The sequence below is a fragment of the Salmo salar genome, chromosome 11 (assembly GCF_965601325.2).
Source record: "Salmo salar chromosome 11, fSalSal1, whole genome shotgun sequence".
NCBI lineage: Eukaryota > Metazoa > Chordata > Actinopteri > Salmoniformes > Salmonidae > Salmo > Salmo salar.
The window spans coordinates 48175132-48192480 of NC_138301.1; the positions used below are offsets into that span (position 1 = coordinate 48175132).

At 49.1% G+C, this 17349-nt stretch overlaps 1 protein-coding gene across 3 annotated transcripts; it reads left to right on the plus strand.

Annotated features, from left to right (window-relative positions):
• Positions 1-531: 531 nt before the first annotated feature.
• Positions 532-15999, plus strand: LOC106562706 (lactase-like protein). Of its 3 annotated transcripts, XM_045689661.2 has the most exons (14): positions 532-690; positions 1739-1911; positions 2665-2825; positions 2974-3061; positions 3594-3703; positions 5698-5826; positions 7851-7946; positions 8064-8280; positions 8892-9166; positions 10570-10699; positions 10959-11158; positions 11366-11429; positions 15245-15321; positions 15645-15813. In XM_045689661.2, exons 2-13 carry the CDS (start codon positions 1785-1787, stop codon positions 15319-15321), a joined length of 1674 nt encoding a protein of 557 aa, XP_045545617.1. In that variant the 5' UTR covers positions 532-690; positions 1739-1784; the 3' UTR covers positions 15645-15813. The 3 variants fall into 3 exon arrangements, with proteins under 3 accessions (XP_045545617.1, XP_045545615.1, XP_045545616.1); XM_045689659.2 differs by lacking the exon at positions 15245-15321 and having other exon boundaries at positions 15645-15999; XM_045689660.2 differs by lacking the exons at positions 532-690; positions 15245-15321 and adding an exon at positions 705-1170 and having other exon boundaries at positions 15645-15999.
• Positions 16000-17349: the final 1350 nt, after the last annotated feature.

A 17349-nucleotide genomic window follows, 5' to 3' on the forward strand; every position in this document is an offset into this window, starting at 1 on the left:
ATATACACTCTTAGACAAAATGGTTCTTAAAGGGTTCTTCAGCTGTCCCCTTAGAAGAACCCTTTTTGGTTCCAGATAGAACCCGTTTTGGTTCCAAGTAGAACTCTTTTTGGTTCCAGGTAGAACTCTTTTAGGTTCCATGTTTAAAGGGTTTTACATGGAACTCAAAAAGGTTCTATCTGGAACCAAAAAGGGTTCTTTAAAGGGTTCTCCTAGGGTTCTCCAGCTATTTTAGGTTCTAGATAGCACCTTTTTTTCTAAGAGTGTAGAAATAAAATATGGATATTTCAATGAATCTAATTGTAGACATAGTCCCATTGGTAGGAGCCTATAGTAAAACTCTCTGAGGCTGAGCTGCATGTGTATAGGTCACACTGTCTGACATTCACTTTGCTTACAGTGTAAAAAAAAAAGCCCATTTCCAAAAGATCTGTTTGCCCCAGCAAATTACGCTCACACTTCATCGACTTTGAATGGGGGGGCGGTATTTGGGTCCTGTCTGCTCGCCCAATGGGGCCCCTGAATAGAGGTAAAACTTACTGGACGTTTCGCGGCGCGCTTTTGTGACATCGGGTGCTGTAACCTCTACCCCTGAGGATTTGTGAGAATGAATTAGGTCCAGAAACTTGGGGACCTTTCTTGCATTTTGGAACTGTTTCCAGTGGGGACAAATGCAGGACCTTTAAACAGGTAGGCATGTAGCTATGTGTGGTTCTGGGAAGAGTTAGAGGACTGGTGAGGAAAGACAGCAGGGACAGAAGGAAAGTGACAGGGAGAGAGATAGCTAGCTAGATTTTTTTGTTCTATATTCTTAAACATTTTCACTCACTTTTCTAAATTAGACACTGAAGGATTTTGATGATCAGTTACTAGACCTAGGTACCTCTGCCGGACGGGATCAGTTTGACATGTCGCTGATACTGACTGTGTTAGACAAGCTGACGTACTTCCTGTCTTTAATTGCGTTTTGCGTCAGTGTATCTTATGGCTGGTTGAAATGAGACTAGATCATTCCTTTAATCTTAATTTGGGCCTGAGAATGATATGGTGTCATCGTTTTCAATGGACTATTGCTTTTTTCTGAGTTCAGTCCATTCTTTAAAGATGTTTTCCAGTGTGAGTTAATTAGGATGCTTTGATCCACATACGTTGGATATCTATCACCTCTGTGTAAGTCTCTGTTGAGTCTTCATTTGATAATAGAGCTGAAAGGGTTTTATTTGTGTCATTTCTATCAGTATTATATGAAAATATATTAGCATATTGTTTGTATCAACTCAGAGCGGTAGAATTGTCTTGAGATAAACTATCTGCAGTTTGAGCTCTGCATCATATTAAGACAATGGTGTTAATTACACAGAAGTAATTTTATCCCTGAGATGAGTGTTTATGTATGATCTGAGATCAGTTTAACCTCAGTGGCATTAAAGTAAAAGGTGTTAATTACAAAGAAGTAATTTTATCCCTGAGATGAGTGTTTATGTATGATCTGAGATCAGTTTTTACTCATTGGCATTAAAGTAAAAGGTGTTAATTACACAGAAGTAAAACATTTTTTTATATATTAGATGAGTGTTTATGTATGATCTGAGATCAGTTTAACCTCATTGGCATTAAAGTTAAAGAATAAGGCATAACACTTTCTATGAAAGTACAGTGTTATGACACTGACTACGAGTGTCCATAGTAACTCTTAAGCGTTTATAAAATGCTGTATGATTCTTCCTTCTATGTGCAGTTGTGACCGGAGACAGTGAGCCAGACACCTGTGAGAGATCAACACCATGTCACTACAGCGGATGCTGAAGCTGCACTATGTGCTTGTGCTGGTGCTGTGTGTGTCAGCCAGCGAAGACTTCGACTGGACCAAGAATGAACGCGGATCATTCTACTATGGCACTTTCCCAACTGGTAGGCTACCGTACAGGGAGAAATGCAGAAGTGACTGAATCATGTTAAAAAGGTCTATTACTAACAGCAAAACATAGTTATAAAAATATAATAGATGAGAAAGAGCACAAGAGAGGACGAGAGAGAGAGAGGCCTACATTTTATCACAGAAATCAAGATTTTATAGCTATTACAGAAAATAGAAACGAAAGAGAGAGAGAAATTGTAACATATTTTCTCCCATGAATGAAGAGTTCTTTTTTTTTTTACCCATTTTTTTATCTCCAATTTTGTGGTTTCCAATTGGTACTTACAGTCTTGTCTCATCGCTGCAACTCCCGTACGGACTCGGGAGAGGCGAAGGTCGAGAGCCATGCGTCCTCCAAAACACAACCCAACCAAGCCAAGCCACACTGCTTCTTGACACAATGCCCATCCAACCCGGAAGCCAACCGCACCAATGTGTTGGAGGAAACACCATACACCTGGCGAACTGGTCAGCGTGCACTGCACTCGGCCCGCCACAGGAGTCGCTAGTGCGCGATGAGACAAGGATATCCCTGCCGGCCAAACCCTCCCTCACCCGGACGACGTTGGGCCAACTGTGCGCCGCCCCATGGGCCTCCCGGTCGAGATCGGCTGTGACAGAGCCTGGACTTGGACCCAGAATCTCTAGTGGCAAAGCTAGCACTGCGATGCAGTGCCTTAGACCACTGCGCCACCCGGGAGGCCCAGGAATGAAGAGTTCTTGCTAACCTTTATATCTCTCTGAAGGGTTTTCCTGGGGGGCTGGGGGCTCTGCGTACCAGACAGAAGGAGCCTGGGACAAGGATGGCAAGGGGATGAGCATCTGGGACGTGTTCGCCCACAAGAAGGGAAAGATCTTCCTCAACGACACCGCAGACCACTCCTGCGAAGGATACTACAAATTCAAGGTGAATAGACTGAATAGACAGTAGACACATTATCCCCATGTAGTCAGAAGTAGTGCACTGCAAAGTGAATAGGGAGCCATTTGAGATTTGAACCATATGGCTCCGTCTCAATTGACACCCTTGACATGAAATCGTCAATATCTTCTAGGATGACATCACCTTGATGAAGGACATGAAGTTTAACCACTATCGTTTCTCCATCTCCTGGCCAAGGATATTTCCCAACGGAATCAAAGGTAAATGCTCCATACTTCATAGACCAGATTCTCCACTGAGCATACTTCATAGACCAGATTCTCCACTGAACATACTTCATAGACCAGATTCTCCACTGAACATACTTCATAGACCAGATTCTCCACTGAACATACTTCATAGACCAGATTCTCCACTGAACATACTTCATAGACCAGATTTTCCACTGAGCATACTTCATAGACCAGATTCTCCACTGAACATACTTCATAGACCAGATTCTCCACTGAGCATACTTCATAGACCAGATTTTCCACTGAACATACTTCATAGACCAGATTCTCCACTGAACATACTTCATAGACCAGATTCTCCACTGAACATACTTCATAGACCAGATTCTCCACTGAACATACTTTATACTCCAGATTCTCCACTGAACATACTTTATACTCCAGATTATCCACTGAACATACCTTTAAGTCCAGGACAAAGCTTAATAATCTGTGTCCGGGAAACAGGCCCTATACGTTTTCGTGAATGTTATAGCTAATGGTAATGTTTCTTCTCCAGCTGATCACATCAATGAGAAGGGAATTAAATACTATGATGACCTGATCAACATGCTCCTGGACAATAACATCACACCAATAGTCACCCTGTACCACTGGGATCTGCCACAGGTGGGTACTGACTAACTGGGTACTGATTGACTGACTGGGTACAGACTAACTGGGTACTGATTGACTGACTGGGTACAGACTAACTGGGTACTGACTGACTGGGTACTGACTGACTGGGTACAGACTAACTGGGTACTGACTGACTGGGTACTGACTAACTGGGTACTGACTGACTGACTGGGTACTGACTGACTGACTGGGTACTGACTGGGTACTGACTGACTGGGTACTGACTAACTGGGTACTGATTGACTGACTGGGTACAGACTAACTGGGTACTGACTGACTGGGTACTGACTAACTGGGTACTGACTGACTGACTGGGTACTGACTGACTGACTGGGTACTGACTAACTGGGTACTGACTGACTGACTGGGTACTGACTGACTGACTGGGTACTGACTGATTGGGTACTGACTAACTGGGTACTGACTGACTAACTGGGTACTGACTGACGGTACTGACTGACTATTAGCTTGCCGAGCTAGCACATACAAAGCTACCGCTACACTGTTCAATGCAAAACATGACACCTTTTATTTATCAATATATTTACAGAATCTAGGTTGAAATAATGTTGTCAGTAATCTAACTCCATATCAATCCCAAATGAATGTAGACCTGAACTGTACTGCATTTGTATCAGTGGCTTTATAGAAAGAAGACAGTGGAGGGATGTTTCCTGTTATGATGATCCCAGATGACTAGTCTACTACAACACATTCCCTATCCATCACATGTTGTGACCTATAGTAAACTCTCTTCCCTGTTACCACCCAGGTCTGGAGTGACCTATAGTAACCTCTCTTCTCTGTTACCACACAGGTCTGGAGTGACCTATAGTAACCTCTCTTCCCTGTTACCACCCAGGTCTGGTGTGACCTATAGTAACCTCTCTTCCCTGTTACCACCCAGGTCTGGTGTGACCTATAGTAACCTCTCTTCCCTGTTACCACCCAGGTCTGGTGTGACCTATAGTAACCTCTCTTCCCTGTTACCACCCAGGTCTGGTGTGACCTATAGTAACCTCTCTTCCCTGTTACCACCCAGGTCTTGTTCTACCTATAGTAACCTCTCTACCCTGTTACCACCCAGGTCTGGTGTGACCTATAGTAACCTCTCTTCCCTGTTACCACCCAGGTCTTGTTCTACCTATAGTAACCTCTCTACCCTGTTACCACCCAGGTCTGGTGTGACCTATAGTAATCTCTCTTCCCTGTTACCACCCAGGTCTTGTGTGACCTATAGTAACCTCTCTTCCCTGTTACCACCCAGGTCTGGTGTGACCTATAGTAACCTCTCTTCCCTGTTACCACCCAGGTCTGGTGTGACCTATAGTAACCGCTCTTCCCTGTTACCACCCAGGTCTGGTGTGACCTATAGTAACCTCTCTTCCCTGTTACCACCCAGGTCTTGTGTGACCTATAGTAACCTTCCTTCCCTGTTACCACCCAGGTCTGGTGTGACCTATAGTAACCTCTCTTCCCTGTTACCACCCAGGTATTGTGTGACCTATAGTAATCTCTCTACCCTGTTACCACCCAGGTCTGGTGTGACCTATAGTAACCTCTCTTCCCTGTTACAACCCAGGTCTGGTGTGACCTATAGTAACCTCTCTACCCTGTTACCACCCAGGTCTGGTGTGACCTATAGTAACATCTCTTCCCTGTTACCACCCAGGTCTGGTGTGACCTATAGTAACCTGTCTTCCCTGTTACCACCCAGGTCTGGTGTGACCTATAGTAACCTCTTCCCTGTTACCACCCAGGTCTGGTGTGACCTATAGTAACCTGTCTTCCCTGTTACCACCCAGGTCTGGTGTGACCTATAGTAACCTCTATTCCCTGTTACCACCCACGTCTTGTGTGACCTATAGTAACTTTCCTTCCCTGTTACCACCCAGGTCTTAAGTGACCTATAGTAACCTTCCTTCCCTGTTACCACCCAGGTCTTAAGTGACCTATAGTAACCTTCCTTCCCTGTTACCACCCAGGTCTTACAGGAGAAGTACGGTGGATGGCAGAACGTCAGCATGGTGAACTATTTCAACGACTTTGCCAACTTATGCTTTGAGCGGTTTGGTGACAGAGTCAAATACTGGATCACCTTCAACAACCCATGGGTAAGACAATACATTATCCAAAATACATTATCCATAACACATTATACATAATACATTATCCATAATACATAATACATTATACTTAATACATTATAGTCTTAGTGTACAGTAATGTGGTGTGCTATATCTGTGTTTGTAGTCTATTACTGTGGAGGACTATGAGACTGTGTTTATAGTCTAGTGCTGTGGAGGACTATGAGACTGTAGTCTAGTGATAGTGAGGACTATGAGACTGTAGTCTAGGGCTGGGGAGGACTATGAGACTGTTTATAGTCTAGTGCTGGGGAGGACTATGAGACTGTAGTCTAGGGCTGGGAGGACTATGAAACTGTTTATAGTCTAGTGCTGGGGAGGACTATGAGACTGTAGTCTAGTGCTGGGGAGGACTATGAGACTGTGGTCTAGGGCTGGGGAGGACTATGAGACTGTTTATAGTCTAGTGTTGGGGAGGACTATGAGACTGTAGTCTAGTGCTGGAGAGGACTATGAGACTGTAGTCTAGTGCTGGGGAGGACTATGAGACTGTAGTCTAGTGATGGGGAGGACTATAAGACTGTGGTCTAGTGCTGGGGAGGACTATGAGACTGTGGTCTAGTGCTGGGGAGGACTATGAGACTGTGGTCTAGTGCTGGGGAGGACTATGAGACTGTAGTCTAGTGCTGGGGAGGACTATGAGACTGTGTTTGTAGTCTAGTGATGGGGAGGACTATGAGACTGTAGTCTAGTGCTGGGGAGGACTATGAGACTGTGTTCTAGTGCTGGGGAGGACTATGAGACTGTGTTTATAGTCTAGTGCTGGGGAGGACTATGAGACTGTTTGTAGTCTAGTGTTGGGGAGGACTATGAGACTGTTTATAGTCTAGTGCTGGGGAGGACTATGAGACTGTAGTCTAGTGCTGTGGAGGACTATGAGACTGTGTTTGTAGTCTAGTGCTGGGGAGGACTATGAGACTGTAGTCTAATGCTGGGGAGGACTATGAGACTGTAGTCTAGTGCTGGGGAGGACTATGAGACTGTAGTCTAGTGCTGGGGAGGACTATGAGACTGTTTATAGTCTAGTACTGGGGAGGACTATGAGACTGTAGTCTAGTGCTGGGGAGGACTATGAGACTGTGTTTGTAGTCTAGTGATGGGGAGGACTATGAGACTGTAGTCTAGTGCTGGGGAGGACTATGAGACTGTGTTCTAGTGCTGGGGAGGACTATGAGACTGTGTTTATAGTCTAGTGCTGGGGAGGACTATGAGACTGTTTGTAGTCTAGTGTTGGGGAGGACTATGAGACTGTTTATAGTCTAGTGCTGGGGAGGACTATGAGACTGTTTATAGTCTAGTGCTGGGGAGGACTATGAGACTGTTTATAGTCTAGTGCTGGGGAGGACTATGAGACTGTTTATAGTCTAGTGCTGTGGAGGACTATGAGACTGTAGTCTAGTGCTGGGGAGGACTATGAGACTGTAGTCTAGTGCTGGGGAGGACTATGAGACTGTAGTCTAGTGCTGGGGAGGACTATGAGACTGTGGTCTAGTGCTGGGGAGGACTATGAGACTGTGTTTATAGTCTAGTGCTGGGGAGGACTATGAGACTGTAGTCTAATGATGTGGAGGACTATGAGACTGTGTTTGTAGTCTAGTGCTGGGGAGGACTATGAGACTGTGTTTGTAGTCTAGTGCTGGGGAGGACTATGAGACTGTGTTTGTAGTCTAGTGCTGGGGAGGACTATGAGACTGTGTTTGTAGTCTAGTGCTGGGGAGGACTATGAGACTGTGTTTGTAGTCTAGTGCTGGGGAGGACTATGAGACTGTGTTTGTAGTCTAGTGCTGGGGAGGACTATGAGACTGTGTTTGTAGTCTAGTGTTGGGGAGGACTATGAGACTGTGTTTGTAGTCTAGTGCTGGGGAGGACTATGAGACTGTTTGTAGTCTAGTGCTGGGGAGAACTATGAGACAGTAGGCTAGTGCTGGGGAGGACTATGAGACTGTGTTTGTAGTCTAGTGCTGTGGAGGACTATGAAACTGTGTTTGTAGTCTAGTGCTGTGGAGGGCTATGAAACTGGAGAACATGCACCTGGACTGAAGCTGAGGGGCACTGGGGCCTACAAAGCTGCCCACCACATTATCAAGGTAATCACTAATTGTTTATAATATAATTATATTTAATATTGTCAGTAATCTAATTCCAATATATAGGCCTAGTGTACTGTCTGTCCCCTGATACAGAATAATATATCATTTGAACAGGCACATGCTAAGGTTTGGCACACCTATGACACTCAATGGAGAAGCAAACAGAAAGGCTTGGTTGGGATCTCGTTGTTGGCAGACTGGGGGGAGCCAGTGGACATCACCAACCAGAGAGACATCGAGGCAGCAGAGAGATATGTCCAGTTCTACATGGGCTGGTTCGCTACACCCATCTTCAACGGGGACTACCCTCAGGTCATGAAAGACTACATAGGTAAGTCCTGTATTGTCACAGCTAGGTGTTCCATTTCCACAAACAACCCACAGGGTTTAAATGAAGCTTGCCCGCTCGGCTGAGGCTAGTATTGTTCAGACCAGGCTAGTAGAAAATGGACCCAATTAGCCCACCGTCTTTTGAAATATTGAATGGCACAGATTATAGACCCGGGATAGAAAAACAATGGTGGCTTACACTCCAAAAGGGTTCTTCAGCTGTCCCCATAGGAGAACCCTTTTTGGTTCCAAGTAGAACTCTTTTGTGTTCCATGTAGAACCCTCTGTGGAAAGGGTTTTACATGGAACCCAAAAGGGTTCTTCAAAGAGGTCTCACATGGGGACAGCCAAAGAACCATTTTAGGTTCTAGATTTTTTTTCTGCGTGTACTTGCCTGTCTGGCCAGTGTCCAAAACCCCTGCCTATATTTAACAGGACATAGAAATGTATACGTGTCACTGTCACACCTGATGTCTCTTTCCACACAGACAAGATGAGTGCCCAGCAGGGTCTGGGTAGCTCTTGCCTCCCTGTCTTCTCCTCCCAATGTCAGGGTTAAGGGTTAGAGGTCAAAGGTCATAGTGTAATCTGGTCTCTCTCTCTGGTCTCCAGGTAGGAAGAGTGCCCAGCAGGGTCTAGGAACCTCCCGTCTCCCTGTCTTCTCTTCCCAGGAGAAGAGTTACATCAAGGGCACCTGTGACTTCCTGGGTATTGGCCACTTCACCACGCGCTATATCACCCAAAAGAACTACCCGTCTGGCCGCGGGAACAGCTACTTCACCGACCGTGACCTGGTGGAGCTGGTGGACCCTCGCTGGCCCGACCCCGGCTCTGAGTGGCTCTACTCTGTCCCCTGGGGATTCAGACGCCTGCTTAACTTCGTCAAGGTATAATACACATGACTGTTAGTGTGGTCAGGTCCTACCAGCCAGACTTGGGTTAAATACATGATGTATTTGGTCAAATACAGTATGTTAACAACTTTCCACTACTTCCAGGTGGGTTTGGAGGTGTGCTTGATTCAGTGTGGAGTTTGAACTTTATTTTACTTTATGCATTTGACCCCGATCTGCGGAAACATTCACACCTTCTTCCTTGTTTGACACAAACTCCCTCTCCACCGTGTCTCCCTGTCTCCCCACCCCGTCTCCCTGTCTCCCCACCCCGTCTCCCTGTCTCCCCACCCCGTCTCCCTGTCTCACCACCCTGTCTCCCACCCCGTCTTCCTGTCTCACACCCCGTCTCCCTGTCTCAACACCCCGTCTCCTTGTCTCACTACCCCGTCTCCCCACCCTGTCTCCTACCCCGTCTCCTACCCCGTCTCCCACCCCGTCTCCCCACTCTGCCACCCCCCCTGCCTCACCACCCTGTCTCCCTGTCTCCTCCCGACCCTGTCTCCCTGTCTCCCTGTCTCCTCCCCACCCTGTCTCCCTGTCTCCTCCCGACCCTGTCTCCCTGTCTCCTCCCCACCCTGTCTCCCTGTCTCCTCCCCACCCTGTCTCCCTGTCTCCTCCCCACCCTGTCTCCCTGTCTCCTCCCCACCCTGTCTCCCTGTCTCCCTGTCTCCTCCCGACCCTGTCTCCCTGTCTCCTCCCCACCCTGTCTCCCTGTCTCCTCCCCACCCTGTCTCCCTGTCTCCTCCCGACCCTGTCTCCGTCTCCTCCCGACCCTGTCTCCCTGTCTCCTCCCCACCCTGTCTCCTCCCCACCCTGTCTCCTCCCCACCCTGTCTCCCTGTCTCCTCCCCACCCTGTCTCCCTGTCTCTTCCCGACCCTGTCTCCGTCTCCTCCCGACCCTGTCTCCCTGTCTCCTCCCCACCCTGTCTCCTCCCTACCCTGTCTCCCTGTCTCCTCCCCACCCTGTCTCCCTGTCTCCTCCCCACCCTGTCTCCTCCCCACCCTGTCTCCTCCCCACCCTGTCTCCCTGTCTCCTCCCCACCCTGTCTCCCTGTCTCCTCCCCACCCTGTCTCCCTGTCTCCTCCCGACCCTGCCTCCCTGTCTCCTCCCCACCCTGCCTCCCTGTCTCCTCCCCACCCTGTCTCCCTGTCTCCTCCCGACCCTGTCTCCCTGTCTCCTCCCGACCCTGTCTCCTTGTCTCCTCCCTACCCTGTCTCCTCCCCACCCTGTCTCCCTGTCTCCTCCCGACCCTGTCTCCCTGTCTCCTCCCGACCCTGTCTCCCTGTCTCCTCCCCACCCTGTCTCCCTGTCTCCTCCCCACCCTGTCTCCTCCCCACCCTGTCTCCTCCCCACCCTGTCTCCCTGTCTCCTCCCCACCCTGTCTCTCCACTAGACCCAGTATGGGAACCCCATGATCTACGTGACAGAGAATGGGGTGTCAGAGAAGGTGCAGAGGTGCACAGACCTGTGTGATGATTGGAGGATGCAATACTTCAAAGATTACATCAATGAGATGCTCAAGGGTGAGGGACCTATCAGAGGAAATAACATCCTCTTAATATTACCTTGAAGAAAGGTTTAGTAGAGAAAATAATCTAATATTATAGAGGTTTAGTAAAACATTCGTTTTTCTTTATAACAAGTAATTGTTTTAGTGAACTGGTATAATTTTAGGACAAAACAGGTGTTTTGAGTGTGTTTGAAGTTTCACTGTCTACTCTATTGATACTGGGCAAATTAATTCCTATAGCACCCTCTGTTGGTCTTTTCTCCACATGACAGCCCTTAAGGACGGAGTGAACGTGAAGGGTTACACAGCCTGGTCACTGCTGGACAAGTTTGAGTGGGACGAAGGCTTCTCTGAGAGGTTTGGCCTGTTCTACGTGGACTTCCTCAACAAGAATAAACCACGTTACCCAAAAGCCTCTGTTCAGTACTACAAACGCATCATCAGCTCCAATGGATTCCCCAACCAGAGAGAGGTACAGTCAGTCAGTCACAGACACTTTGTACACACCTGATATAGGCCTATTCTATTTGGTTCAGAACAGTTTAAGTTTCTACAAAGTTTTCCACTGTGCTGTTTTGTGACAGACTTCTTTTTAATTGATTGTATTAATACATATTGATTGATTGGTTGATTGGTTAGTTGGTTAATTAATACATGTATTTTGATGGTCTCTCTACAGGTGGAGAGCTGGAAAAGGAAAGCAACAGAGACGTGCTCCTCCAGTAACCAGCTGCTAGCTGCAGGTCAGTACAGAAGACTACACTACACCCCAACACAGACAGACCCCAACACAGACAGACCCCAACACCCCCAGACCCCAACACCCCCAGACCCCAACACCCCCAGACCCCAACACCCCCAGACCCCAACACAGACAGACCCCAACACAGACAGACCCCAACACCACCAGACCCCAATACAGACAGACCCCAACACCACCAGACCCCAACACAGACTGACCCCAACACCACCAGACCCCAACACCACCAGACCCCAACACAGACAGACCCCAACGCCACCAGACCCCAACACCCCCAGACCCCAACACCACCAGACCCCAACACAGACAGACCCCAACACCACCAGACCCCAACACAGACAGACCCCAACTCCACCAGACCCCAACACCACCAGACCCCAACACAGACAGACCCCAACACCACCAAACCCCAACGCCCTCAGTCCCCAACACAGACAGACCCCAACACCACCAGACCCCAACACCACCAGACCCCAACACAGACAGACTCCAACACAGACAGACCCCAACACCACCAGACCCCAACACCCCCAGACCCCAACACAGACAGACCCCAACACAGACAGACCCCAACACAGACAGACCCCAACACCCCCAGACCCCAACACCCCCAGACCCCAACACCCCCAGACCCCAACACCCCCAGACCCCAACACAGACAGACCCCAACACAGACAGACCCCAACACCACCAGACCCCAATACAGACAGACCCCAACACCACCAGACCCCAACACAGACTGACCCCAACACCACCAGACCCCAACACCACCAGACCCCAACACAGACAGACCCCAACGCCACCAGACCCCAACACCCCCAGACCCCAACACCACCAGACCCCAACACAGACAGACCCCAACACCACCAGACCCCAACACAGACAGACCCCAACTCCACCAGACCCCAACACCACCAGACCCCAACACAGACAGACCCCAACACCACCAAACCCCAACGCCCTCAGTCCCCAACACAGACAGACCCCAACACCACCAGACCCCAACACCACCAGACCCCAACACAGACAGACTCCAACACAGACAGACCCCAACACCACCAGACCCCAACACCCCCAGACCCCAACACAGACAGACCCCAACACAGACAGACCCCAACACCCCCAGACCCCAACACAGACAGACCCCAACACCCCCAGACCCCAACACCCCCAGACCCCAACACAGACAGACCCCAACACCACCAGACCCCAACTCCACCAGACCCCAACTCCACCAGACCCCAACACAGACAGACCCCAACACCACCAGACCCCAACACAGACAGACCTCAACACCACCAGACCCCAACACTACCAGACCCCAACACCACCAGACCCCAACTCCACCAGACCCCAACTCCACCAGACCCCAACTCCACCAGACCCCAACACCACCAGACCCCAACACCACCAGACCCCAACACAGACAGACCCCAACACCACCAGACCCCAACACCACCAGACCCCAACACCCCCAGACCCCAACACCCCCAGACCCCAACACCCCCAGACCCCAACACCCCCAGACCCCAACACAGACAGACCCCAACACAGACAGACCCCAACACCACCAGACCCCAATACAGACAGACCCCAACACCACCAGACCCCAACACAGACTGACCCCAACACCACCAGACCCCAACACCACCAGACCCCAACACCACCAGACCCCAACGCCACCAGACCCCAACACCACCAGACCCCAACACCACCAGACCCCAACACAGACAGACCCCAACACCACCAGACCCCAACACAGACAGACCCCAACTCCAGACAGACCCCAACACCCACCAGACCCCAACACAGACAGACCCCAACACAGACAGACCCCAACACCACCAAACCCCAACGCCCTCAGTCCCCAACACAGACAGACCCCAACACCACCAGACCCCAACACCACCAGACCCCAACACAGACAGACTCCAACACCCCCAGACCCCAACACAGACAGACCCCAACACCCCCAGACCCCAACACAGACAGACCCCAACACCCCCAGACCCCAACACAGACAGACCCCAACACCACCAGACCCCAACTCCACCAGACCCCAACTCCACCAGACCCCAACACAGACAGACCCCAACACCACCAGACCCCAACACAGACAGACCTCAACACCACCAGACCCCAACACTACCAGACCCCAACACCACCAGACCCCAACACAGACAGACCCCAACTCCACCAGACCCCAACTCCACCAGACCCCAACTCCACCAGACCCCAACTCCACCAGACCCCAACACCACCAGACCCCAACACCACCAGACCCCAACACAGACAGACTCCAACACAGACAGACCCCAACACCACCAGACCCCAACACCACCAGACCCCAACACCCCCAGACCCCAACACAGACAGACCCCAACACCCCCAGACCCCAACACAGACAGACCCCAACACCCCCAGACCCCAACACCCCCAGACCCCAACACAGACAGACCCCAACACAGACAGACCCCAACTCCACCAGACCCCAACTCCACCAGACCCCAACACAGACAGACCCCAACACAGACAGACCCCAACACAGACAGACCTCAACACCACCAGACCCCAACACTACCAGACCCCAACACAGACAGACCCCAACACCACCAGACCCCAACACAGACAGACCCCAACACCACCAGACCCCAACACCGACAGACCCCAACACAGACAGACCCCAACACCACCAGACCCCAACTCCACCAGACCCCAACTCCACCAGACCCCAACACAGACAGACCCCAACACCACCAGACCCCAACACCACCAGACCCCAACACAGACAGACCCCAACACCACCAGACCCCAACACCACCAGACCCCAACACCCCCAGACCCCAACACAGACAGACCCCAACACCCCCAGACCCCAACACAGACAGACCCCAACACCCCCAGACCCCAACACTACCAGACCCCAACACAGACAGACCCCAACACCACCAGACCCCAACTCAGACAGACCCCAACACCACCAGACCCCAACACAGACAGACCCCAACACCCCCAGACCCCAACACTACCAGACCCCAACACAGACAGACCCCAACACCACCAGACCCCAACACAGACAGACCCCAACACCACCAGACCCCAACACAGACAGACCCCAACACCACCAGACCCCAACTCCACCAGACCCCAACACAGACAGACCCCAACACCACCAGACACCAACACAGACAGACCCCAACACAGACAGACCCCAACACCCCCAGACCCCAACACCCCCAGACCCCAACACAGACAGACCCCACCTCCCCAGACCCCAACACTACCAGACCCCAACACAGACAGACCCCAACACCACCAGACCCCAACACAGACAGACCCCAACACCACCAGACCCCAACTCCACCAGACCCCAACACAGACAGACCCCAACACCACCAGACCCCAACACCACCAGACCCCTGGCTCAAAGACATCATGGCAAAGACTTTCCAATACTTGAGCTGCGATTTACTTGATTTAGTAAGCCCCAGTACAATGGACTTAAAATAGAATAGTTCCAAAAATGCAAACTACAACCTAAATCATGCACATACTTTAAAACTTGAACTATTTGAAAATATTTTACATAATGTATGTCACTCAGCTCCAACAACTTCAGCATGCAGGGACATTGGGCATGCAGGGACATTGGGCTGAATCTGGCTGCCAGGGCAAACAAAGGAACATTCTGACTCTAATTGGCACTTTTCAACAAACAGTTGAACTACTGATAGTTGAACAACAAAACTACATGGGAAGACATTCTCTAACAGGACTTTTCTTTGTTTGCCCCTCCAGCTAGAAGAAAGTCCCAGCAGGACAATAAGGAACAGGCAGGGATGCCAAAGGTTTGGCCAGTGCATGATGAAGTTTAGGTAGGCCTACTTAGGACTCCATTACTTCTTCTTTTGATTGACTGACTGGTGTGTAGCAGATCTGGCTAGGAAATACATTCACCAAATACTTTTCAAATCATTTAAAGTATTGAATTTGAGTTGTGGTTGATTTAGCACTTATCGGACTATTCGCCATTTGCTGCTGAGTACATTTCTGCTAGTAGTGCAAAGTGGTGTAGTCATCTATGTGTTATTATTTTTAAAAATGGAGCCTCTGTTTGCTGTTTAGGGTGTAGGCCGGGTTACTGTTAGGGTTTTATAAAAACATTTAATTAATTTATTGTGTTCAATGATTATTCCAGATCCGTTGACCAGCCACATGGAGATGGTAACAGAGATCGTGGTTCCTACAGTCTGTACTCTCTGCATTCTCCTGGCTGCTGTCTTCCTCATGTTCCTGCTGCGTGGACGCTTCTAGAACACTGCTGTCTTCCTCATGTTCCTGCTGCGTGGACGCTTCTAGAACACTGCTGTCTTCCTCATGTTCCTGCTGCGTGGACGCTTCTAGAACACTGCTGTCTTCCTCATGTTCCTGCTGCGTGGACGCTTCTAGAACACTGCTGTCTTCCTCATGTTCCTGCTGCGTGGACGCTTCTAGAACACTGCTGTCTTCCTCATGTTCCTGCTACGTGGACGCTTCTAGAACACTGCTGTCTTCCTCATGTTCCTGCTGCGTGGACGCTTCTAGAACACTGCTGTCTTCCTCATGTTCCTGCTGCGTGGACGCTTCTAGAACACTGCTGTCTTCCTCATGTTCCTGCTGCGTGGACGCTTCTAGAACACTGCTGTCTTCCTCATGTTCCTGCTGCGTGGACGCTTCTAGAACACTGCTGTCTTCCTCATGTTCCTGCTGCGTGGACGCTTCTAGAACACTGCTGTCTTCCTCATGTTCCTGCTGCGTGGACGCTTCTAGAACACTGCTGTCTTCCTCATGTTCCTGCTGCGTGGACAATGATAGCTGTATTTTTTATTACACACAGTTCATCTCTTTTATATACATATTGCAACAGATACAAACCTGGACACCGGACACATTTTAAAATGGAACGATAGCTATTCCATGTTAATAAAGTGTTAACATACATTATTATCTGTATCTTGAAAATCTAATTAAATTGCAATAAAGATTGTACAACCTGTTTGGAAACTGTTCGACTCCTTATAGGCTGCTGTGTTGTAGAGAGAATTCAGTAGAAGAGGAGTCTTCAGCACCTTATATAATAGGCTATACAGTATCTACACTATGGTTTTGTTTGAAACCTTAAGACTAGGCTTTAGCTCAGCAGGATAACATAGTCTTGCAGCTTAATAATATAAATGATCATATTGTAATCTGATTTCCAGATTTCATAAGCAAGTACCTGTGTATGTGTAAACCTGTAAACGGACACTCTATTGCTCTGAATGAATTTGCCCACATAACATTTATGTGGGGACAAAGTCTCAAAACCTTGTTTTATCGGAAAACATTCATAGTGAAAATTAGAAAATAACAAGGCATGGAAAGCAAGAGCAAGTGACACAATTATGTCAGGTAAAAATTGGTAGGCTTCTCTCAGGTATGTAAACTCAACAAAAAAAGAAACGTAAAAATCCAAATAACTTCACTGTTTCCCATGCTTGTTCAATGAACCATAAACAATGAATGAACATGCACCTGTAGAATGGTCGTTAAGACACTAACAGCTTACAGATGGTAGGCAATTAAGGTCACAGTTATGAAAACTTACGACACTAAAGAGGCCTTTCTACTGACTCTGAAAAACACCAAAAGAAAGATGCCCAGGGTCCCTGCTCATGTCTCTCCTTCCAGTTCTCTGCTGCCAATGACTGGAACGAACTACAAAAATCTCTGAAACTGGAAACACTTATCTCCCTCACTAGCTTTATGCACCAGCTGTCAGAGCAGCTCACAGATCACTGAACCTGTACATAGCCCATCTATAATTTAGCCCAAACAACTACCTCTTCCCCTACTGTATTTATTTATTTTGCTCCTTTGCACCC